Source organism: Talpa occidentalis, unplaced genomic scaffold, assembly GCF_014898055.3.
Source record: "Talpa occidentalis isolate TD23 unplaced genomic scaffold, MPIMG_talOcc4v2.1 talOcc4.10, whole genome shotgun sequence".
Classification (NCBI taxonomy): Eukaryota; Metazoa; Chordata; class Mammalia; order Eulipotyphla; family Talpidae; genus Talpa; species Talpa occidentalis.
In genome coordinates this window covers 94,424,570-94,448,797 of record NW_023600993.1, presented here as the reverse complement: position 1 = coordinate 94,448,797, position 24,228 = coordinate 94,424,570, and the positions used below count along the sequence as shown (strand labels likewise).

The 24,228-nt window shown below is 40.2% G+C and overlaps 1 protein-coding gene across 2 annotated transcripts in view; it reads left to right on the top strand.

Annotated features, from left to right (window-relative positions):
* The window catches only part of PTPRT (protein tyrosine phosphatase receptor type T), a 917,718-nt gene that overhangs the window by 605,893 nt on the left and 287,597 nt on the right, over positions 1-24,228 (top strand). For both annotated transcript variants that reach the window (XM_054697687.1, XM_054697683.1), the window contains exon 9: positions 14,367-14,476. In XM_054697687.1, the coding sequence (XP_054553662.1) occupies positions 14,367-14,476 (110 nt within the window). The remainder of the gene's footprint in view (positions 1-14,366; positions 14,477-24,228) is intronic.

The window sequence follows — 24,228 nt, the reverse complement described above, 5'->3', positions numbered from 1 at the left end:
ATTCACCAAAGACAGAGCGAGGAGCAGAACAGGTGGATCTACTGAAATACACTGCTGAGGGGTGCAGGGGGCGAGACAGGGGAGGTCTGCTACACCTATTTTACCCCATTTTAAAGTAAAGAAACTGAGGCAGGGAGAGATTAAGCAACACTCCCCAGTTGCTTGGCACAACGAAGAAGTGAACAGAACAGGACACGCACCCAGGCAGGCTGACTCAGTCCAATTTCTTAGTCACTAGGTGATACTGCCTGATACGTCTACATGATGAAAATGAGAGTTTTAATTCAAGAAGACAGTTTGATTATTCTTCTTTGATCATTTCTTCCCAAAGAAATATAAAGAAAATGCCTTTAAATCTGCATGAGAATGTAAGGATGTCATATTATGCAGAAGGAATTAATACAAGACAGTGTGGGGGGAGGGGGACCTAACTGGGGAAAAAGTGACTGAGCTGTGTTTTCACTGATAGAAACTCTCTCCCCTCATTGGAGCACAGGAAGGAAGGACTACTGAACTCAGCTGCATTAATTCTCACAAAACTCTGACCAGCCTGAAGGCAAATGTGGCTCATGGAACTCGTCAAACTATCCATTGGTGATTCTTCCAGTGGTAGCAGCACAGGGGCTTGGAAAAATGGGCAAAATCCACCTGGCATCTTCATAGCCAATATTACTTGCTTTGTTTTATGGCTGAATTATATGCCTCTGTAGGCTCTCTCCGTGCCTAGAGGTTGCTGATTTTCTTCTACCAAGGCCATGATCATTATGAAATTAGGGAAGTAGTTATATTTAGAGGGTGTGAAGTTGGTAATTAATAGACTAATGAGATGCATATTTATTTTACAAACTAGTATAGAAGTTATTTCACGTTAAAAAGAATAAAATGAGCATACTAAATATCCTTTTATACAAATAAATTTGACATTTATGGGATATGGACAAATTTTTTTAATATTTTATATAATTCTTACATCATTTTTCATTTTTGCACAATGTATGCATTTTCATTTGTTTATATTCCCCATACAATTGCACCCCCCCCTTATTTTGACCCTAATCCTTCCTCTCCCTGCCTACCCCCAGTGTGTCTCTGTTTTATAGTTGCTAGTTGATTTTGATTTTTACTTTGTATTAATTAGTCTTTTTCCTGGTCCCTTATTTAGGTTTTCTAAATGCCTGCTATGTGTGAGACCATCTGGTATTTTTCTTTTTCTTTTTTTTTTTTTAAGATTTATTTATTAATTTATACAAGCGCTGGGTACAGTCAGAAGCGCGGGAGGGTGAGAGAATTCACCAGAGCCAGAGCGGGGAGCAGAGCAGGCAGAAGGACCGAAGTACACTGCTGAGGGGAGCAGCGGGCGGCAGGAGAGGTCTGCGCACCATGTGGGACCCTCGCCGGCGGCCCGGGATTGAACCGGCACTGCAAAGGCTGTGGGCAGCAGCCCAGTGCTCAACCACTGTGCCACTGGGGAGGCCCTATTTTTCTTTTTCTTTCTGGCTTATTTCGCTGAGCATGATCCCTTCTAGCTCCATCCATCTTGCTGCAAATTGCATGTGTTTATCTTTTTTGATTGCTGAGTAATATTCCATAGTGTATATGCACCACATCTTCTTGATCTAGTCATCTATTTTTGGGCATTTGGGTCGTTTCCAAAGCTTAGCTATTGTAAATAGTGCTGCTATAAACATAGGGGTGCAGGTGCTCTTTGGAATTAATGTTTCTGTGTCCTTCGGGTAAAAACCTAGGACAAATTCTTTGCTAAAATATAAAGTAAAAAATATTTGACTCAAGGAAAAAATGTCTACAAAAAACAAGAGAATGGGATCAGTAGCTTAAACATTCCAACAAAGAAAGCAGCAGTGCCAGATGGTCCAGCAAATGAAATCAGACAAATTCTCAAGGCAGTGGTAACTTCAGCCTTACGTATACACTTTCAACGAGCAGGAAAAGAAATACTTCTCTCATTTTATGATGCCAGTGTAACCTTGCTATCAAAAGCAGACAAGCTTAATGAAAGAGGAGAAATCACAACGGACACAGCAGAAATCAAAAGAATAATCAGTAACTACTATGAAGAGTTATATGGAAACAAGTTTAACAATCTAGAGGAGATGGACAAATTCCTACAACTCTACAATCACCCAAAGCTAGATAAAGAAGAAATAGAACACCTAAACAGACCAATTACAAGCAGCGAAATTGAAATGGTAATCAAAAATCTCCCCAAAAACAAAAGCCCAGGACCTGATGGATTTACAAATGAATTCTACCAAACATTCAGAGATGAATTAGTGCCTATCCTTCACAAACTCTTCCAAAAATTGAGAAGGAAGGGACAATACCAAACACGTTCTATGAAGCCAACATTACACTAATACCAAAACCGAACAAGGACAACACAAAAAAGGAAAACTACAGGCCAATCTCCCTAATGAACACTGATGCAAAAATCCTCAATAAAATTTTAGCTATCAGAATCCAACAATGTATCCATAAGATAATTCACCACGACCAAGTAGGATTCATTCCTGGAACACAAGGATGGTTTAACATCCGAAAATCAATCAACGTTATCCAACACATCAACAAAAAGAAATATAAAAACCATATGATAATATCAATAGATGCTGAGAAAGCTTTCGACAAAGTGCAACACCCATTCATGATAAAAGCCCTTGAAATTCTTGGGATACAAGGAACGTACCTCAACATCATAAAGGCCATCTATGACAAGCCAACAGCCAGTATCATTCTCAATGGTGAAAAGCTGAAAGCAATTCCATTAAGATCTGGAACAAGACAAGGATGTCCACTCTCACCACTGCTTTTCAATGTAATACTGAAGTATTATAGCCAGAAGTCCTAGGAAGTCCTAGCCAGAGCAATAAGACAAGAGAAAGACATCCAAGGAATCCAAATAGGAAAAGAAGAAGTCAAACTATCACTCTTTGCAGATGATATGATAATATACATAGAGAACCCCAAAAACTCCACAGAAAAACTAATTCAACTCATCAATCAGTTCAGTAAAGTGGCAGGATACAAAATCAACACGCAAAAGTCAGTAGCCTTCCTATACACAAACAAAAAATCTGAAGAAGAAGAAATCAAAAAAACCATCCCTTTTTTATTGAAACAAAAAAAATCAAATATTTGGGAATAAATCTAACAAAAGAGGTAAAGGACCTATACAAAGAAAACTATAAAACACTGTTAAAAGAAATAGAAGAAGACACAAAGAAATGGAAAGACATCCCCTGCTCATGGATTGGAATTATAAACATTATTAAAATGGCCATCCTACCAAAAGCAATATACAGATTCAATGCTATTCCAATCAAAATTTCAATGTCATTCTTCAAAGAAATAGAACAATTATTGATGAAATTCATATGGAATCACAAAAAACCTCGAATAGCCAAAGCTCTCCTGAAAAAAAGAAGGGAATGGAGGCATCACACTCCCAGACTTCAAACTATACTACAAAGCCATAATCATCAAAACTGCATGGTATTGGAATAAGAACAGACATACAGACCAATGGAATCGAATAGAAAATCCAGAAATAAACCCACAGGTTTATGGTCAACTAATCTTTGACAAAGGAGCAAAGACTATGCATTGGAGCAAAGAGAGTTTGTTCAATAAATGGTGCTGGGAAAACTGGGTTGCTACATGCAAAAGAATGAAGCTTGACCACTACCTCACACCATACACAAAAATCAACTCAAAATGGATTAAAGAACTAGACATAAGACCTGAAACCATAAAATATATAGAAGGAAATATAGGCGAAACGCTACGTGATTTGCACATAAAAGACATCTTTACAGACACATCACCCAAAGCAGTGAGAGTGAAGGCAAAGATCAACAGCTGGGACTACATCAAATTAAAGAGCTTCTGCACAGCAAAAGAGACAATAACAAAAACAAAGAGAAAGCCCACCAACTGGGAGAACATTTTTGCACCCAACACTAATGATAAAGGACTGATCACAAAAATCTGCAAAGAGCTGATGAGACTTAACAACAACAAAGAAAATAATCCAGTCAAAAAATGGGCAGAAGAGCTAAAAAGAAACTTCTCTGAAGAGGAAATGCGAATGGCCAACAGGCATATGAAAAAATGTTCAACATCCCTTGCAATCAGGGAAATGCAAATCAAAACTACCATGAGATACCATCTTACACCAGTGAGAATGGCACATATTAAAAAAACTAGCAACAACAAATGTTGGCGAGGGTGTGGAGAAAAAGGAACTCTCCTGCACTGTTGGTGGGAGTGCAAACTGGTCCAACCACTATGGAGAGCTGTGTGGAGATTTCTGGCCTACTAAACATAGAGCTTCCATATGATCCAGCAATTCCACTCCTAGGTATTTACCCAAAGGACACAGAAACATCCATTCCAAAGAACACCTGCACCCCTATGTTTATTGCAGCACTGTTTACAATAGCTAAGCTTTGGAAACAGCCCAAATGCCCAAAAATAGATGACTGGATCAAGAAGATGTGGTACATATATACCATGGAATATTACTCAGCATTCAAAAAAGATAAACACATGCAATTTGCAGCAACATGGATGGCGCTGGAAGGGATCATGCTCAGTGAAATAAGCCAAAAAGAAAAAGAAAAATACCGGATGGTCTCACTCATAGCAGGAATCTAGAAAACTTAAATAAGGGACCAGGAAAATGAATAACTATAAGAAAGTGAAAATCAAAATCAACAAAAAACTATGAACCAGAGACACTTTTTGGGGGGCGGGGTGGGAGGGGAGGGATTGGGGTCAGAATGGGGGGGCTGCAATTGTATGGGGAATATAAAAATAAAATTTATTATTTAAAAAAAAAATTAAAAAAAAAGCAGACAAGCTTACTATGAGAAAAAGGAAAATTAGATGCAAATACCCCAAATAAAAATATTAGCAAATAATTCAGCACTGTACACAACTAAGAAAAACATTAGTTTATTTTAGGAAATTAATAGTGGTTCAGTATTAGCAAATCCATTAATGTAATTCACTGCATTAACAAACCAAGAGAGGGACAAAACCATATACCACAATAGATGCAGAAAAAGCATCACTGAAAGCTCATAATGATTTAAAAAGAAAATATCCTTAGGTATGGGAGTAAGAGGGACCTTCTTACCCTAATAAAAGGTTGCTACAGGAAACCTATTAATAAATGTTTGAGGATGAAATAACAGAATAATCTTCAAAATCAGAAAAATAACTTATCATCAAGTAAACATGCTTATCTTTATCTCCAGTAAATATTATAGGTGGTTTTGATTAAAGATAAGCAAATTTTTTTTTAAAGACTTTATTTTTTTTTTATAGAGGCATGTTTTATTTATTTATTTGTTTGTTTGTTTTGTTTATACATGCACTGGGTACAGTCAGAAGCACGGGAGGGTGACAGAATTCACCAGAGCCAGAGCGGGGAGCAGAGCAGGCAGAAGGAGCGAAGTACACTGCTGAGGGGAGCAGCGGGTGGCAGGAGAGGTCTGCGCGCCATGTGGGACCCTCCTCCAGTGGCTGGGGAGCAGCCGGGGATCGAACCGGCGCCGCAGAGGCCACCGGCAGCTTCGCAACCCAGCGCTCAACCACTGTGCCACTGGGCAGGCCCAAAAGATAAGCAAATTTAATAATTAAAAATTGGAAAAGAGCAAAACTATTATTAACTGAAGATGCTATGATTATTTATATGGATGACCTCAGAAAATTGGCACACAAATTATTGGATTAATAAGTGATATAGCATGATTGACAGTGAAGATAACATTGAAAATCAATTGCATCTCTACTTAGCTAACAAGTATGTATACTTTAAAAGATATTATTTACAATAGCAATAAAAATTTGTAGTATTTAGTAATAAACTTAATAAAACATTTCAATGTATGTATAGATAAATATATAAAGCACCAAAAAGCACTAAAGATCTAAATAAGAGGTATGTAGTATTTATGGATGAGAAAACCCAATATTATAAATCATAATTTACAAAGACATAAATTATCTCCCAATTTATCTGTAAATTATGTAGTTTCAAATCAAAAATCAGATAGTTCTTGAAAAGTTATATGCTAGTTTTAATATCTATGTATGGAGAAAATGTAAGAATAGCTAAGACAGATACCAAGATACCAGACACCAAAAATGACAAATCTTCATTAATTAAGAAAATGCAGTGTGGATATAAGATATCCTTATCCAATGGACAAAAAAAAAACAGAGAGAACCTAGAAATAGAGCCATACATGTGCAAAAATGTGATGGAAGGAAAAGATAACATGACAGATTCGTTGAGAAAAATCACTGATTGCATTAAGTGGTACTTGAATAAGGAAGAAGAATTGACATTGAATCACCCCGCACATGAAAATACAAATGAATGGAAGACAATTTGTAAAAGACTTAATTTTAAAACTATTTGAAGAAAAAATTAAAAAACTATTTTTGTGAACTCAGGGTGAAAAAGTATTTCTTAAGACTGTTTGGGGGAGGTTTATTACTCTTGGGGGTGGGAGTGACTCTGAATTAAGAACACAAATCAAGTAATTTATTTAGCAGATAGTCCAGGACACACCGGCAAAAATCAGAGGCAGACAGGGAAGAAAAGGGAGAAAGCACAAGGTATGTTACCAGGAAAATGACCGTGTGAATAACGGGGTTATAGAACAGTGACAGCCTAAGTATTAGTCAGGGACCAGCACTTACTCGTGAACTAATCCTAGTCCACGACAAGATAACCACAGAAGTATAGAGTAAATATTTTAAAAGAAGGAGTTTACATTTTACTGTTTTTTCCTTCCACTTTCTAATTTTACTCTCCTATTCAATTTTTAATTTTTTGATTAGAAACATTACTATACAGTAGACTAGAAATATTATTTTTTTTAATTAATAAATTTTATTTTTATATTCCCCATACAATTGCAATCCCCCCATTCTGACCCCAATCCCTCCCCTCCTGCCCCCCACCCCCAAAAAGTGTCTCTGATTCATAGTTTTTGTTGATTTTGATTTTCACTTTCTTATAGTTATTCATTTTCCTGGTCCCTTATTTAAGTTTTCTAGATTCCTGTTATGAGTGAGACCATCCGGTATTTTTCTTTTTCTTTTTGGCTTATTTCACTGAGCATGATCCCTTCCAGCGTCATCCATGTTGCTGCAAATTGCATGTGTTTATCTTTTTTGAATGCTGAGTAATATTCCATGGTATATATGTACCACATCTTCTTGATCCAGTCATCTATTTTTGGGCATTTGGGCTGTTTCCAAAGCTTAGCTATTGTAAACAGTGCTGCTATAAACATAGGGGTGCAGGTGCTCTTTGGAATTGATGTTTCTGTGTCCTTTGGGTAAATACCTAGGAGTGGAATTGCTGGATCATATGGAATCTCTATGTTTAGTAGGCCCAGAAATCTCCACACAGCTCTCCATAGTGGTTGGACCAGTTTGCACTCCCACCAACAGTGCAGAAGAGTTCCTTTTTCTCCACAACCTCGCCAACATTTGTTGTTGCTAGTTTTTTTAATATGTGCCATTCTCACTGGTGTAAGATAGTATCTCATGGTAGTTTTGATTTGCATTTCCCTGATTGCAAGTGATGTTGAACATTTTTTCATATGCCTGTTGGCCATTCGCATTTCCTCTTCAGAGAAGTTTCTTTTTAGTTCCTCTGTCCATTTTTTGACTGGATTATTTTCTTTGTTGTTGTTGAGTCTCATCAGCTCTTTGCAGATTTTTGTGATCAGTCCTTTATCATTAGTGTTGGGTGCAAAAATGTTCTCCCAGTTGGTGGGGTTTCTCTTTGTTTTTGTTATTGTCTCTTTTGCTGTGCAGAAGCTCTTTAATTTGATGTAGTCCCAGCTGTTGATCTTTGCCTTCACTATCACTGCTTTGAGTGATGTGTCTGTAAAGATGTCTTTGATATGCAAATCAAGTAGTGTTTCGCCTATATTTCCTTCTATGTATTTTATGGTTTCAGGTCTTATGTCTAGTTCTTTAATCCATTTTGAGTTGATTTTTGTATATGGTGTGAGGTAGTGGTCAAGCTTCATTCTTTTGCATGTAGCGACCCAGTTTTCCCAGCACCATTTTTGGGTTAACTTTAGAACATGTTCTATAAATAGTTCTCAAACGATCTCAAATACTGAAACCCCAGGATTTATTATTACTATTACTAATCAATAGTTGCAACATTAATAATATTTCTATTTATTGATTTGAGATCGTTTGAGAACTATTTATAGAACATGTTCTAAAGTTAACCCAACCAATAACTTTGGAAAATAAGCTGTTCTGCCATCAGCTTTCAGTCTTCCATTGCGTGAAGAATGTCTTGGGGGTATTATCTCTCTGGCACTTTCAGCTTGCCCTGTGTGGCCATCAAGTTTGTTCCTACCACCTACAGGTGCAGTAGCAAGTGTTGTAGCATTAAACACTAATCAGTAGGATGTGGGTGGGACACCAATAGCACCTGCTGTTAGGTTGGTAGGTCTTTCTTTTTTTTTCTTTTCTTTTCTTTTTTTTTTTTTTTTTGTGGGACCCTCGCTGGCAGCTGGGGAACAAACCAGCGCTGCAGAGGTTGCAGGCAGCCTCGCAGCCCAGCGCTCAACTGCTGCGCCACCAGGGAGGCCCTAGGTCTTTCTTTTTATATTATATAGTTTAGTATATTTTATATAGCATAGAGCAATCCAATGTCAATTCCAATTTCAAAAGAAGAGAAGGACTTGCCCAGGTGTCACTGAAAAACAAAACCAGATGTATGTCAGCTGTGCAGACAGTGACTTGATACGCCCACACACTGTGAAATGATGATCACAATCGAGTTAGTGAGTCTCCTCCTGCTGTGCAAAGAAAGAAAAAAAATTAATAACTTGACTGCATTCACGTTAAAAACTGATCTTTATCCACAGTTAACATGAAGAGAAAGTGAAGACAAACTGAGAGATTTTTATAGTACAGATGGCCAATAAAAGGATCAGTAACAAGATATACAAAGAACCCCTACAAATCTCTAAGAAAAGTACAGTAATGTTCAGCAAACATTAAAAGATGCCCAGTCTCTTTAAGTAACTAGTTAAAAACAAATAAAACATTAATGAAGTAAGTATCATTTCATACTTACCAGATGGTCTAGAATTTAAAAACTTAAAAATACCAAATGTCTGTAAGGATGTGTAGTAGTACGAGCTTTCAGAACATTGCTAAAGGGAATATAAATTGCTACTGCCAGTTTGCAAATAATTTGAAATTACTCAATAACAGTGAAGACAGATGTGCCCTTAGTCTATCTACCTAGTTCTAGGTATGCCTTAATGAAACCTTGTATATATTCAGTGAAATGTACAAAGATATTCATAGGAGTAATGTTCTACGACAGCCCCATTCAGGAAACAGACCTGATGCCCACCTATAGTAGACAGTGATATTGAAATGAATGACACTACATTTATGGAATGGAGATGAATAAAATACAACTATGTGCATCAATGTGGGTGAGACTCAAAGCAATATTGAGTGACAAATGCAAACCAAACAGCACTCAATTCCATTACACACAAAGAAAAAAACTAACAGTATTTTGTCTTGCCTTAGATGTATATATTTATAATTCCAAATAAAAATAAAGAGTGATTATCATAAAATTCAGGGTAGTAGATGATTTTTTTAATCATGGAGAGAAAGTGTCAACATAGAGTGCTTCAATGATAATAGTGATATTTCATTTCTTAGAGTGGAATTTAAGTACATGTAATTTTGTCTTACATGTTTCATTAACAAAACATTTTCATAGCATACAAAGATAAGATGAACAAAAGTAACAGTTCTAGTAATGTAATTTGTAAGAAATTAAAATATAGATTTTTAAACTGAGGAACATAAAAAAATAGAAGATTTATACAGTCTTACTGATAAGAGGACTTGCTATAAAAAGGTGTCATTTGGGAAAAGAAGTATGTAACTGAAACAAAAGTTTTGATGGAACATTTCTGAAGTTTTGTGAAATTATTCCAAAGTTCTTCTGGAAGAATAAATGGATAGAGAAAGCCTAGAAAACTTTGTAAAAGAAGAATAATAAAAGAGAAGGACTTATTCTATCAAATATTAAATTATGTTCTACCAACACAAGAGAGATATGGCCAAAAGTAAAAGTCATGACTCAGTGAAATAGAAGAGAAAGCCACACAACATATGCCAGGATAGAAAATAATTTAATGTGGTAGAAAATGGCATTTTATATCACTTGGGACATTTTTGATTGGTCAACTAGTTGTCCTAAGAAAGCTGTAAAGAACTATTGTTACATTTCTACTTTATATAGGATATAAAATAAATTCCAGGTGGATTAAAGTGTTAGGTTTAGAAGAGATGGGAATGCATCATAAAAAAGAAGAAAATGCAGATGACTATGCAACAGATCTGAGTGACAAAGAGAATTGTCTCTAATCAAGAACTCCAGTTGGAGACCAGGTGGCTTAGTGATACTAACTTGATAGTCAAGGTCACCCTCCATCCCATAGACCCTTCTTAATGAGCATTATTTGTATCTCTCTAGTCTGTTCACAATTCACTTAATGAATAAAGCCTCTTCACTTTCCCCAAATCCTTGGCTAAACTCCTCACCATATTCTGGTAAATGTTTCATCTCCACTTCTCAAGAGAATGGAGCCATTAGGACAACTTAAATCACCCCTTCCTTTGGAGAAAGCATTTGCACATTTTCATTCCCTTCTCATATCCTCACCTGCCCCTGCTCCTGCCTTCCAGGACCCTACCAATGTCAATTATTTCTTCTCACTTTCCAACCCTTCTACCTTTTACCTCAATTTTGGATTTTCTCCAAAATCATGTGATAATCTTTCCTCTCTTTGGGAGGGGGCGCTACTTTAGCTCCCTATTGCATCTCTGTACTTCTACACCCCCCACCTTGTTCACAGCTAGATAACCTTTCTCAGCACCATCCCTCAACTTCCACGCTTCACCTACCACAGGAGGGCTGTGACTCAGTGTTCCCCCTAAATTACTCTTCCCCAGGTTACAAGTAACCTTGACACTAAATTCAATGGGAAAATATAAGGTCACATCTGTAGCTTTTAATCTTCTTTATCTTACCTTGGAAGATCATCTTCCATCATCTCTAACCCTTCACCTTCCTTGTTTTCCAGTACCTTTCTGAACTCTAATGACCTCCCAGTTTCTTTATTTTCCTCCTAATTGTTAAGATTAGCATTCCTCTTGGCTTAATCACTGGCCTGTTGCTTTTGTTTGAGTCTTTGTGGGAGATCTATTCCTGGGCCTCAGTGTTGGCTATCCAACCACTACCCACAGTGCCATGCGGGTGTTCTACACACACCTTAAATGACGAATGAGAATGAAGTGAGCTTGTCAGTTTCCTTTCCAAAACAAGTTATCCTCTGGGCCTCTTTTTATGAACAACACACTCATCCATCCCAGTTGTATAAAACAGAAGAACTGGAGCCTTCCTTAATGCATCTCATCCCCTCTGTACCCTTATCGGCTACCACCGAATCATGCTGGTTTTGTGCCCCCAAATCTCCTCATGGTCTGCTTCGCTGGTGCACTACTGTTACCCTGCCCAAGCTCCCATCTTTTCTGCACCACACTCCACTACACACCAGCACCCATCCTCCCTGCTTCTGCCCCAGTATCTTCCACTTCTCCACCAGCCGTAACTTATTTTCTACTTGTTATCCTCACTTGACACACTAGATTTTCTCTGCTTGCTATAATTCTCCTAATATCTTTGCCTTTACCTCCAAATCTTATAACAACTTAAAAAATTAATTGTGAGTACAAATATTTACTTAAGGTGTCTCCCTTTCCAGATACAAGCTTTATCAAGGGTTTGAATATGTCTTTCTTGTCACTGCATCCCTGCATCAAAGTCCCTTTATCGCATTAAATATTCAATAAAAATTTGTGGAAGGGATAAATGGATAAGGAACTGCAATATGACTTCTGACTACTTAGAGGATTCTACATACCTCAAAGATTCAAAAGCAAATAAAAAAATAACAAAAATATTTATAACCTATGCATAAAAGCTTAAGGCCTTAAAAACAGATTATAATTACAAGGCCGAAAGATGAGTATGAACAAAAATGAAGAGCCATGCAGGAAAATGAGCACAAGATATAGAGAGAATGTTCATAAAAGAATCAATGCAAATGGCCAATTAAATTGGAAAAAATATCCCTGCACTCTCCACTATTCTAAAAATGTCACATATACATACATATGCATACACTTAATTTTTTTAAGTAGTGAGCCTTGACAAGGATTGGGAATAGGCATATTCTGCTGGGGAAATCAGAAAGGCACAAATTTCCTGGAAGGCAATGTAGGCATTTGTGCCTGAAGCCTTAAAAGTAAAAGTTTATCTACTTTGGCTCAATTTCCAAAAATTTATTTTAGGGACATCAATAGAATTGTATGCAAATACTTATAAGAATGCTCATTATAGTATTACAACCCTAAAGAATTCAAGCCCACTTTAATACCTAATAATAAAGGATCGGTGACGATAATAGAGCATATCCTGCCCCAAGCAGTCATTAAAATGCATGACCTCAAAGAACATTTAAGGTTTTTTTTTTTTTTTTTTTCCAAATCTGTGATTTTCTTTCTTGGTGATAAAAGAAGGCTGTAACCCAACATACACAGTAGGAGTTTAATTTTTAAAAATAGAATATGTGTATGCATAGGCATAAAAATAGTTGCAAAATATCTCCGCATATGGGGATTAGGAGTGATTTTGTTCTTTTCTTTTTTTAACCTTTTTGTATATTTGTAATATTCAACAAATTCTGTGTACAATGTCCATAATGAGAAAAACTAAATATATTTTAATTTAACAATAGGGAACTGATTGCGACATATGGCCAAGGATATATCCAGAGAGAGGCATAGCATGATGATTAAGAGTATATGCTTTGAAGCTCACAGACAGGTGTTCAATTCCCTCTTTACAACTTAAGAGTCGTATGACCTTGAGCAAGTTATTTAATTCTCTCAGCCTCAGTCCCCTTATCAGTACAGAGGAGATAATATGCACTGGGCAGAGCTATTTTATGGTTTAAGTGAAATAATGTATGAAACATTCTGATCAAAGAGTGAGCACTTAGTAAAAGTACCTGCTTTTATAATGCCAAAATATAAATAGATCAGGTAATGATTTACATGAATTCATGATTCCCTAAAGGGTTGTAACTGGAAGATTTGGGGAATCATTTATTTTATGGTTCGGCATCTTCCAGGCTATTACTATGGAGGATGCTGGCAGGAAGATGGACATCAGCACAGAAGCAACCCAGGAAATCTTGTGCTCTTTGGGCAAAATAGTAGCATAGGCCATTCATTCTCCTGTTCATCCAGTCAGCAAATGATCTGAGCACTTGTGATGTACCGGGTGATGGGCACTCAGCAGTGAGACAAACTAGCTGCCTTGTTGGAAGGAGGCAAGTTTCATCTAACAGAAGTGAGATCTCAAGGCACATTGTTCCTGCTGGATCCAGGAATTAGTCAGGAAACTGAGGAAACACTTCTTTTAGTTAAAGAAAACTTGGCAAGGATAGGAAAAGGATGGTGAAACTCACTTTACACTCCTTAAATATCAACCCAAAGCAAGAGACTTATTCCACAATCCTACCTGCTGGTAGAACTAGGAGCATGCTGATGTACTCCTTGCCCTGGTCAGGTTTACTTTAAGAACAGACTTTCTCAGTCTGCAGAGGAAGAGCCATCAACCTTCCAGAGGGCTCAGCAAACTGGCTTGGGGGTCAAACCCAGCCCACCAGGTGTCTTCATTGTAGAAATAGTTTTATTGCAACACAGCCATGTCTGCTCATTGATGGATTGTCTACGATGTTTCTGTGCTACCAGAGCAAAGATGAGTAGTTGCAACAGGAACTATGTGCCCTCCTAAAATCATTACTTGGGCCTCCCCTGGTGGCGCAGGTGGTTGAGTGCCGCTCTGTGAAGCTGTCCACCACCTCTGCAGTGCTGGTTCGATCCCGGCTGGCCAGTGAGGGTCCCACATGGTGAGGCAGACCTCTCCTGTCATGCCCGCTGCACCCCTCAGCAGTGTATTTCATCAGTCTGCCTGTTCTGTTCCCCACTCTGTCTCTGGTGAATCCTCTCACCCTCCCATGCATCTGGCCTGTACCCCAGTTCTTATATAAATAAATATTTTTTAAAAAATAAATAAAATCTTTACTTTCTGACTCTTTACAGGAAAACCTCACCTATTCCTGTCCTAGGTCACTGGGCTGGGGAAATGAGGTGGCAAGCAGCATCACATGGTTCCCTTTTTCCTTCTACAGTTCCAGGAGCTGTTCCTCTAGAATCCATCCAAGGGGGACCCTTTGAGGAGAAGATCTACATCCAGTGGAAACCCCCCAATGAGACCAACGGAGTCATCACACTCTATGAGGTAAGGAGGGCCCTTTTGCTGTATCTCATGGCTTAGTTGTTTTCAATTTATTTCAACCTAAAGATGGTGAATACCCTCTGTGGAAGAGCTCTTTGGAGGGTGTAAAGGTAAGTGAGGCAAAAGGTATCTGACAATATAGCTGGGGAAGCACAAGGGTATTCAGAGGCATTGTTTCAGTAGCTCAAAAGACAAAAAAATTGACAGATGTGCATTGTGATGATAGTGTGAATCAGGTCTCAGAGACCTGGCATATTGGAGAAGACCCAGGCCTGGCAAACAGTAGCTGCAGTTCTGGAAAAACCACCCATGATGCTCTCCCAGGCAGATGAGTCAGATCCTGGCTTCTGCAACAACCCCGCCGCCATTCTCTGTCCTGGGGGCACATGCTTCTTGAGCTTTGACATCCTTCTTGTCACCTAGGTGATGGTGTCAAAAGCCCTCACCCCCAGAATTAACAGGGCCTTCTCATATCAGAGAGAAAGCAGAAGCAATGCAGGCAGGCATGCGCCCTACAAGCCAAGAAAATGAGGCTCCCTTAAACCTTCAAAATCAGAACAGGTTGTATGAAAGTTCATGACACAGCAAAGCAAAATCGAACACAGCTTCACTAAGGCTGATGCAGCTAGACTCAGGTATTGTTGGCACAAGGACAAAATGGACTCTGCTCCCACCTCTCGTAGTCTGAGCCACCAGGAGGTCGTGATATGGGGAGCAAAATGCAGCAGTGAGAGGGAAGGTCATGGAAGCTGACACTGGAAAGGAGCCTCTTCTCCTAGTGTCACTACCAGTCTCAAGTGTTCTTAGGACTCTGCTTCCTCTCCCAAGCTTCAGTTTTCTCACCTGTAGCATTGGAGGTGGTGATCACCATTTCAGAGTTAGGGGAAGGTCAGTCACAATACCCGCAGGCTGAAACACCTGTAGGGCCATGAGAGGTGGAAGCCCCAGAAACGTGCCCCTGTGGCAGGTGGGCTTGGGGGAGCCTAGCGACACCATTAGGAAATGAAGGATATGGGGAGAATATCCAGGATTATTCTGAAGGACACAGAAGCTCCCTCCCATAGGAGAAAACATCCAACAGGTGTAAGTAATTGGGAAAGCACCTTCAGAAACGGGCCTTGTCTCAGCAAGTCCAGTGTTCTGCAGAAGGGCTGTCCGACATCTCCATTTTTGAAATTGCAGGGAGCTTGATGCAGCTCCTGGAATCAGCACAGGAAAGGAGGGAGCAGACACCTCAGTGTACCATTTATGAGCCACCCTGGGCCCCGAGGTCAGAGAAGCATCCTTCCTGGGGATGGTTCTGGAGGGAAGAACATGGATATGCCTTTCCCAGGATACTTTCAAGACCTTGTCAAGGGAGAGATGGACAGAAATTCAACTCCAAGAAAACCTAGTCATTTCAAAGCTACATGATGTTCTTTGTATAACAGAGGCCACAAGTGTACACACACAACACACACACACACACACACACACCCAGATCTCTTCTGTGTAGCAACCTGCTCTTTGTAAATCATAGTGAAAGGACCTACCACTAAGAAAGTGAAGTTGTTTGTTCCTGTTATGTAAAGGCTGTCTATGCCAGATGTTCAAGACTTTGGAATTCACAAGCCAGTAACATTTCAAAAGGTTTGGGGACCAACATAGAGTGCTTTACCCTCACTTATTAACATTTCATAGAAGACATCATTTCAAAAATATAGAAAGGATATAATGTCAAAATAAAAGGCAATCCTTCAGATGGAATAAATTTAGCTTTATGAATAACTCATGACAATCTCCTTATGTTTCTTCTCATTATGCCTGGATAGATGACAACATTGTCATGCAAAGACCCCGGCCTTGAACCTACCTGCCCCTGGAAGCCGCTGGCCTAGGCCATGTTGCAGGTGGGGTCATACCTCTGCGTAGACTTCCTCCTGGATGCAGTATACTCCCTCTAGTAGTGTGGTGTCCAGGGCTGGGCTAGGAAACCCTGGATGATAAGAAGACATAATTAGATGGAGAGAGAACACAGAGCAAATATAACTCTATTTGTGCAATAACTCCCTGAAGTTGAGGCATGATTCTGTGTTGCCCTCTTTGGAGCTCTGGGCACAGCTTGGGACAATGTGCTCTTCTCACTTTCATGTGAAGCCAGGTCGTTGTGGATATTCAAAGACCACATGATGCCAGGTTTGCTGACATTCCCTTGGTGGACTCTTCTGGAAACAGCTATGGTGAGGCAACTTCAGGTGGACAATGATTGCAAAGAACCAGAGCTCGCAATCTCCAGCCTTGTGGGCATCTGAGGCCACCTTATGAGAATAGACCAACATTCTTAGCTGATGCTGTGAAGGAAACAGAGGGTTATGGGCTTAGGTCTTTGTGATTTGAGCATAAATATGGCTGTGGCCATGTGTATCACAAGCTACTGAGGTCATAGAAGGCAGGAATATTGACTTTTGAGGTCAATCTAGTTCAGAATCCCAGATCTCCTGCTTATTTGCTTGGGTACATCAAGCAACCTCTCATTTGTATTTATTTATGAACAAAAATATATATATTTAGTACAGTGCTTGACATTTATAAATAGAGTAAGTGTTAGCTCTTATCATTACATAAACATGAGGACATTGAGACTCGAGGGGTGAAGTGAAAAGATCAAGGTCAGATCATTTGCCGTCTCAGCCAAATTCCTGTCTGGATTCAAGTGCAGATGTCTTGCCTCTTGCCCATTGTGGTTCAGGGAAGAGCAGCATTGGTGTTACCTTGGAGCTGGTGAGAAATACAGCATCTCAGGCCACACCAGCCCTCCTGAGCCAGAGTCTCCATCCTAATAAGATCCCTGGGTGACTCACATGGCCTTTAAAGTTTGAGAAACACCACTTTCGACCACACTATGCTTTAGAAAGTCTTGACAGTTGATAAGAGAGCATTTCCTTCCAAGTAGAGATGAGGGTCCTGTCTGTGGACTGTAAGCAGAAGACCATGCTTGTAAGAGATTTATAACAGAATGGTGTGTGTTTATAAGGAACTTTCCAAATTTAATTAGATGAAACCAATTTGATTTTTTAAATTAGTTTCTGGTTGTAATTTTTAGAGCGAAATCTGTAATTTACAAATCACTTCTTCTGGCCTCAAAAAGTATATTTTTGACAAAGAAAAGTAGGTTAACACAAATAGAAGAGAAATCTACAATTGTCAGTATCATTCTATGCACAACTTTAAACACATCAAAACTAAAAGAAATAGGAAAGGGGCAGGGTTGTCACTATATATATTTTGTAATTATTGTTAAACATTGCAGGTCTGAGCAGTGTTGCATTAAATTTCCTTACTCACAAGCCAAAGTCACAACCTTTGGACAATTCTGTACCGCCAAAATCTGAGAATCAGTATAACTTTATATTCATTCCATCCTGTCTGTGGTCTTTTTTCCCCAATTTTGCAACTTGAAAGTGTCAGAATGTTCCAGGCTTAAAATGGGTAAGAATCAAGAGAATAAATCCATGGCAAACCTATAAAATCACAGGCTATACCTCATTTCGGAGTTGCTCTGCTGTTGAACCCTCCTTGACTGTGACCAGGCTTCAAATGCAAAGCAGTGATAACATGTGATGAAAAACAGCTGGTGCAAAGGCCCTGGGTGGGAATGACATTTGCATGTTTGGCAACCAGAGTGTCTGAAGCTTCAAGTGCATGGAGGACAGAGAGGAGACCATGTGTGAAGGTGGGTGCACAGAGTGAGGTTATGAAGAGCTCCTAGAATTTGCTTTTATCCTGAGAGGAATGGAAAGCCCTAGGAAGATTTAAGCTGAGAAATAATGGAATCAGATTTATATTCTTAAAAAATCACCTGACTGTTATATGGATAATGGACTGTGAGTGCAGATGTATTTTTGGGGTCATCTGAAAAATGTGCTGGGAGGCAAGCACATTTCCACTATTTGTGATATTGTAATAAGGGCTCAGCTATTTATTGGGAGAGCTTGTATCCGGGCGGATGATGTGAAAACTTTGTCACACCTGCCTGTTTCCCCAACTTTGACCTCTTCCTTGGAGTCAGTTCTTATCTTGATGAGCTCCCTGGAGTGGCTGTGGACTGTTAGATCCCAGACCTTCCCTTCCCTTCGGGAGGGAGTCCAGCCCTGACCCTGATGCCACCCCCTGTAAGGCATAATTCTCCAGCTACTGCGACCTCTCTCCCTGCCCCATTGGAAGCCAGCCTTGTCTGCACTGGACAGAAGCGTGAGGATGCATTAGACACTGCCCTGTGTGCTTAGTGGGTGATGCAGAATGCATGTCTGTGGGTTCTTTTCTAAGCAGAGTGATGGACAGTACAGAGGGAGGTGATGTCACAGTCTGTGTCCAGAAGCCCACAAGTCAACACCACCCGGAGCATGTCAGGCCCCCAACTCTCTGGCCCAGCTCATGGAATCGGGCTGTGTTTAGCAAGATCTACAGGTGACTCGTGTGCCCATGAATGTGTGAGAAGTGCAGGGCTCAGGGACTTTCTAACTTGTCTCAGTCTGGATTTGGAAGGCTCTGCTTGATGACACCACCGTCATCCTTGGACCAGTTACTCTATCATTGAGTGAACTGGGAATGCCCCTGCTCCTGTGGGCTCTGTCCACAGGCTAGGGAAATCATGCCATTTCCCCACTCAGGGTCTGTGTGTGAAGCAGGTTGTTGAAGCAGGCTCTCCTGTTCTGACACAGCTCTCGTGAGCTGCACAGCTAACCAAAAACACAGACATGGCAACTGCAACAGGCACTCACAGCCCGAGTGAGGTCACGGGAAGACAGTCCAGCAAACAGTGATTTAAAAACCCCTCAATAAAGTCAGTTAGAGGCAAGCTGTTCAGAGTTCATGAAAAACAGTAATCAATATGTGTTTCAATTCAATTAATTGTTCTTGTCTCTGTCCAAAAATAAAAAATCACGCAGATGAATTGGGCCAGAAGTTGTTACACTAGCAACTGGGTTAACGTAGTGTGGAAATATTTAAATTTCAGACATGTGAAGCTTCCCAGTAAGCCTTTCTGTTTAGCAGTCAAAATCACCAAGTTTCTAATTACAGCGTATAAATCTGAGAAGCTTAAAGAGAATGAGAGGACCCTAATGAGGCAGGAATGGGTGTCTTGATTATGCTAGAGTTGATTGACATTTATCTTGCAAGTTATTCTAGGCGCCTGGCGTTCAGAGTTAAATAAAACAGACTTCGCCTCAATGAAACAAGGCGGCCCTCCTGGGTGGGTGTGCCTTTGAAAGGTATAATGGGTCAGGGGGTTGCCAATGTTTTCAGGCACACAGATGGTTGAATTTGATCCGTGTGAAAAAGCAGGAACCCTGGGAATCCACATTCCACCAGAGCACATTACAAGAAGGCTGGGCGTGTGTGCTGAGACAGAGAGGAGCTCAGTAGGGACTGGAGTAGATACTCATTGATGGAGAAAGCTCCCCAATGGTGCCCAGAGCTCAGAAGCAAGCTCTCAGAGACATGTTCAGTCTGCATATCCAGGCACAACTCCCTCTGTCCTTTGCCTTGACACAGTGGCCACTCAGGACCCACTGACCCTGGACAAGTTCATGGCTCTGTCTGCAGGGGAACAGAGGAGAGGATGGAATGTGGTCCTGATGGGCAGGAGGTAGTACAGGCAGGAGGTGATGAATGCAGTCCCCATAAGAATTTGCACAGTTCAAGTCATATCTATGTTTATTAGTATACACATTTGGCATGATTCAGACCGTTTGGGGGTATAACTTGAACCAGTCTGGTAACTATGGGAAAGTTCTTCTTTCTTTTGAATCATTTAAGCTAGAAATGGGATCATTCAGTCCCTTACAGTCCCCCATCCCAATGCCACACCGGTAATGTGCTAGAAAGTTTGATTGCTTTTCTGCAAAAAGAGATACAGCTCAGACCAGGAGGCCCCATCTTACCTCCTCATCTGGGCACCTGTCTTGCACATGGACCATTTCAGAGCTGCCTGCCCATACCCCATCCTCACTTCTCCTATTCTGCTTCTCCACACTGCAACCAGACATCACATTTAAAAAGGAAATCCAATCAAATTATTTCCTGCTTTGTCTCACCTTAACTTTAGGGCCCTGAATAGTCTGGCGTCTGCCTTCCGTCTCTGACTTCGCCTCCTGCCTATTGCCACTGGTTCTGTGAGCCAGCCCCTCTAGCCTTCCAGGCTTTGCTCAAGTTCACCCAGTTCTTTCCAGCTCATGTGACTTTGTGACTGTCCTTCTGTCTGCCTATCACACTTTTCACTTGCCATGTCACATGACTGACTGACATATTCTTGACCACAAGAGGCATTTTTCCCTCGAAGGTTCATGTTATCCACAACTTGCTTATTGCTTTCATTCCATTTTCCCAATCTGCATTTATTTTGTGTATGTGCTTTGGTATCATCTAATCCGCTATTGGACTTTCAGCCCCATAGGGGACTGGGTTGTGTGATGGTTGTTATAGGCAGCACCTTGGCTGGGCTATGGTGTCTGAACATTATCCTGGAGGTTTCTGTGATGGTGTTAATGGATGACATTCACATTTATGTGCATGAACTTTGGGTAAAGTGGTGTACCCTCCATAATGTGGATGGAGCCTTGTCCGATCATTTGGAAGTCTGAATAGAACAAAAGACTGAGCTCCCTTAGCAAGAAGGAATTCAGCCTACAGATGACCTTCAGATTTGAAATGCAACATATTTTCTTCCCTGCTTCTCCAGCCTTGACAACCTTTAGTCTTGAACTGATAGAAGCTATATTTGTTTTCGCTTTTCAGGCTATCCTTAGAAACTAACAGAGAAGCTAGCACATAGTATGTGCCCAATAAATAGGCCCTGGGTGACTGTATAAACTTATCATAACAAGAGATAATGGGGAAGTTTTTGTCTACCTAATTTAGTGATTCTCTAACTGGCTGAAGATTAGAATCATACTTTGAAAGACTGAAAAAGTATAAATAGATAAGTAACTGGCCACACAGATATATAAACAAATGGGTGGGAGGGTGGGTGGGTGGGTAGATGGATGGGTGGATGGATGGAAGAGTGGATGAATGAGTGGATGGATGTGCTTATTGCCATTCAAATAATCAGAATCTCATCAGAGATGGGGGAGGAGGGAATCTATCCTAGTGTTACTGGTTTTTTAAATTTGCCAGCAAATTCTAACATACATCCAATAATATTAATCCAATTGATCCACTGTATGTGTTATCCTAGCCAAATCCCTGCTAAATAAACACAGTCTTGATGCTGGCCTTACCCTGTCTTCATTCTGTCTACCAGAACCCAGCTCTGTCTGATGTTAAACCACCGCCAACTCACCAACTCACTCATGCAGAGGCAAATGCATTTGAACACTTAAATTCAAATAACGTTGACTTTTCCCATCCGCATTACTAAACCAACAGTTTGTGGAGTAATTGAAGGCACTGGGGCTGTAGCATATTGTCAGTATCCCTTTGCATTTTACTAATGGCATCTTGCAACTCTGAGGCCAGAGCCCACCACAGACCTTATTTTAAAAATACGTTCTTCTTTTCTTACAGTAGAAGTTTGTTCTGTTGTTTATTGGCAAGATTAAAAAAGAGACATATGAACACACAAAACTTAATAGATTTGCCCAGAGGCCTTGCCTAAATCTTCAAAGTCAGGGCACTGGGATGTCTGGGAGCCATTTTTCTACTCCTCGGCCCATCACTCAACCTCAATAGGATGCTTTCTTGCAGAAGCTTGAAAAATGCAGGCTTCCTTGGATAGATGCCATACACAGGTCTACTGGGCTGACAGGCAGGCTGACAGGTGCTTCAACAGAAACAGCTCTGGGTTGAAAAGAATGATTTCTGGCACTCAGAGTCTGCAAGGAAAGGAAGTTGTAGTGTGATGTGAATAAGTTGCATTTATGTAAGTGGGGTCATTAGAGCTGCCTGTCACTTGTGGAATACCAGGAATACCTATATATTTGCCTCAGGCTGTTTCTTTTTTCCTATTAGAATCTGAGTTTTTGTGATGGAGCCAGGTAATGCGACAGTAGGAATCAACAGATGCGTAGAACTTGTTACCTAAAGAACGACAAATCATCCTCCTCTGGCAATAAGCAGGTTTTCACAATAAACATTAATCATTCAGTTCTGCTGTAGGAAAACAGTAGCAGTTGCTGCATGGAAGCTATCCCTGCAGTGAGTGTGCATATGTGGATAGGTGTGTCTTGGAGTGTGTGTGTTTCTGTGTATGTGTGTGTGTCTGTTTATAAACATGTTTATGAGTTTATGTCATTGTACACTGGCCTGCACACACACTGGTATATTTATGTATTTGTGAACATATATGTATATAAATCTGCTCCATGGGGCAGTGCCCACATTCTCCATATACCCTCAGAATTGCTAAATTTGTTGGAATGTGGACTCGGGGGTATCAGGGACACAAGTCTCTATCTGTTTCTTCTGGACTGCAGGAACCCAGGGTCACTTTATAACCACAGGAATGCCATGGGAGATACTGCCTATTCATGTTTCTCATAAACTTCTGTCATAATTCCTCTCTAGAGCTCTTGCAAAAAAAAAATTGGCATTAAAAAACAAAAAAAATCTCCAGGTTCAGTTTAATTCTGTGCACTTGCAGTTGGCCTAGGAAGAAGAGGGAGAGGAAATGAAAGGCTTGTTCTGTATGTGGCACAGCATGGATGCCCCTTCATGTCACTGGCATGGGCAGGGAGCTGCATTTTGATTCAGTGTGCACCCGAAGCCTTTGTAGGGCCTCCTATACACACAGCCACGTGGCCAGAGTGAGACCTCCATCCCCTGGCTGAGTGGTCCCTTCAATCAGCTATGCCCAGAGGCCGTGTTTAAGTTACCAATGTCTCTTTAAACATCTCTTTAAACATCTCTTTTCATCTCAGAATTTTACCTTGCTATGCCTGTTGGAATTCCACCTGGACTTGCCAGGCAGCATGGATTGGTTGCTTTTAACTAGCTGGCTCTTTCTGTTTTGGTCAGAATAGCTCTCTGTTTGGGAGCCAAATGAAGAGTGATTTGGGGTTTTCATCTGTCATCAGGACCTGGGGAGCCTCCATTCTGAAGTATTGGGGGCTGGAATTTGAACGTATGGTTCAGAGATGATCTTTTCATGGGTTTTCAGAGATGGCAGATGGCTTTCCTGTCCCACTCTGAGACAGTGGCCTCTTTTTCTTCATCCTTCACCATGTGAAAAGTAATTCCATAAAACTTTCACCCAAGTACAGGATCTTAGCTTCCACCTTTGTGAACTTAATACACACTTGCTTTGAACCCCTTCAAAACATATGCCACAAAAATGGTCATTGCTTTCTTGTCTCTCTTTATTTTGTAGATGTTTTTTGCATGAATGTACAATTGCAAGACAAATAGTGAATTGTACCTTTATTCAATTAAGAAATTGAAGGTTGACTGAGTTTCCCATTGTCAAGTAATGTGTTGGAGTGAGTCTCTTTCCCTAGCTGAGCCTTGGTTATCACATCTATGACTTGGAAGGATTGGGTGAGATCAATTCAGAGATTCCTTCTTTCACTGACTTGCCACTTGGGTGCCTAAAATTGAATTAATCTTGTTCCTAGTTTCACAAAACACTTTCCTCATTGGTCTGTTCATGACTCTCGAGTATATTTATTCATTACTGAATTTATTTGATGACTTACTGCCATCAGGGCAACCAGAATTTTGACATAGTATCTTCTATCTACTTATGAGATGCTTCTTTCTCAACCTCCTGACCGCTC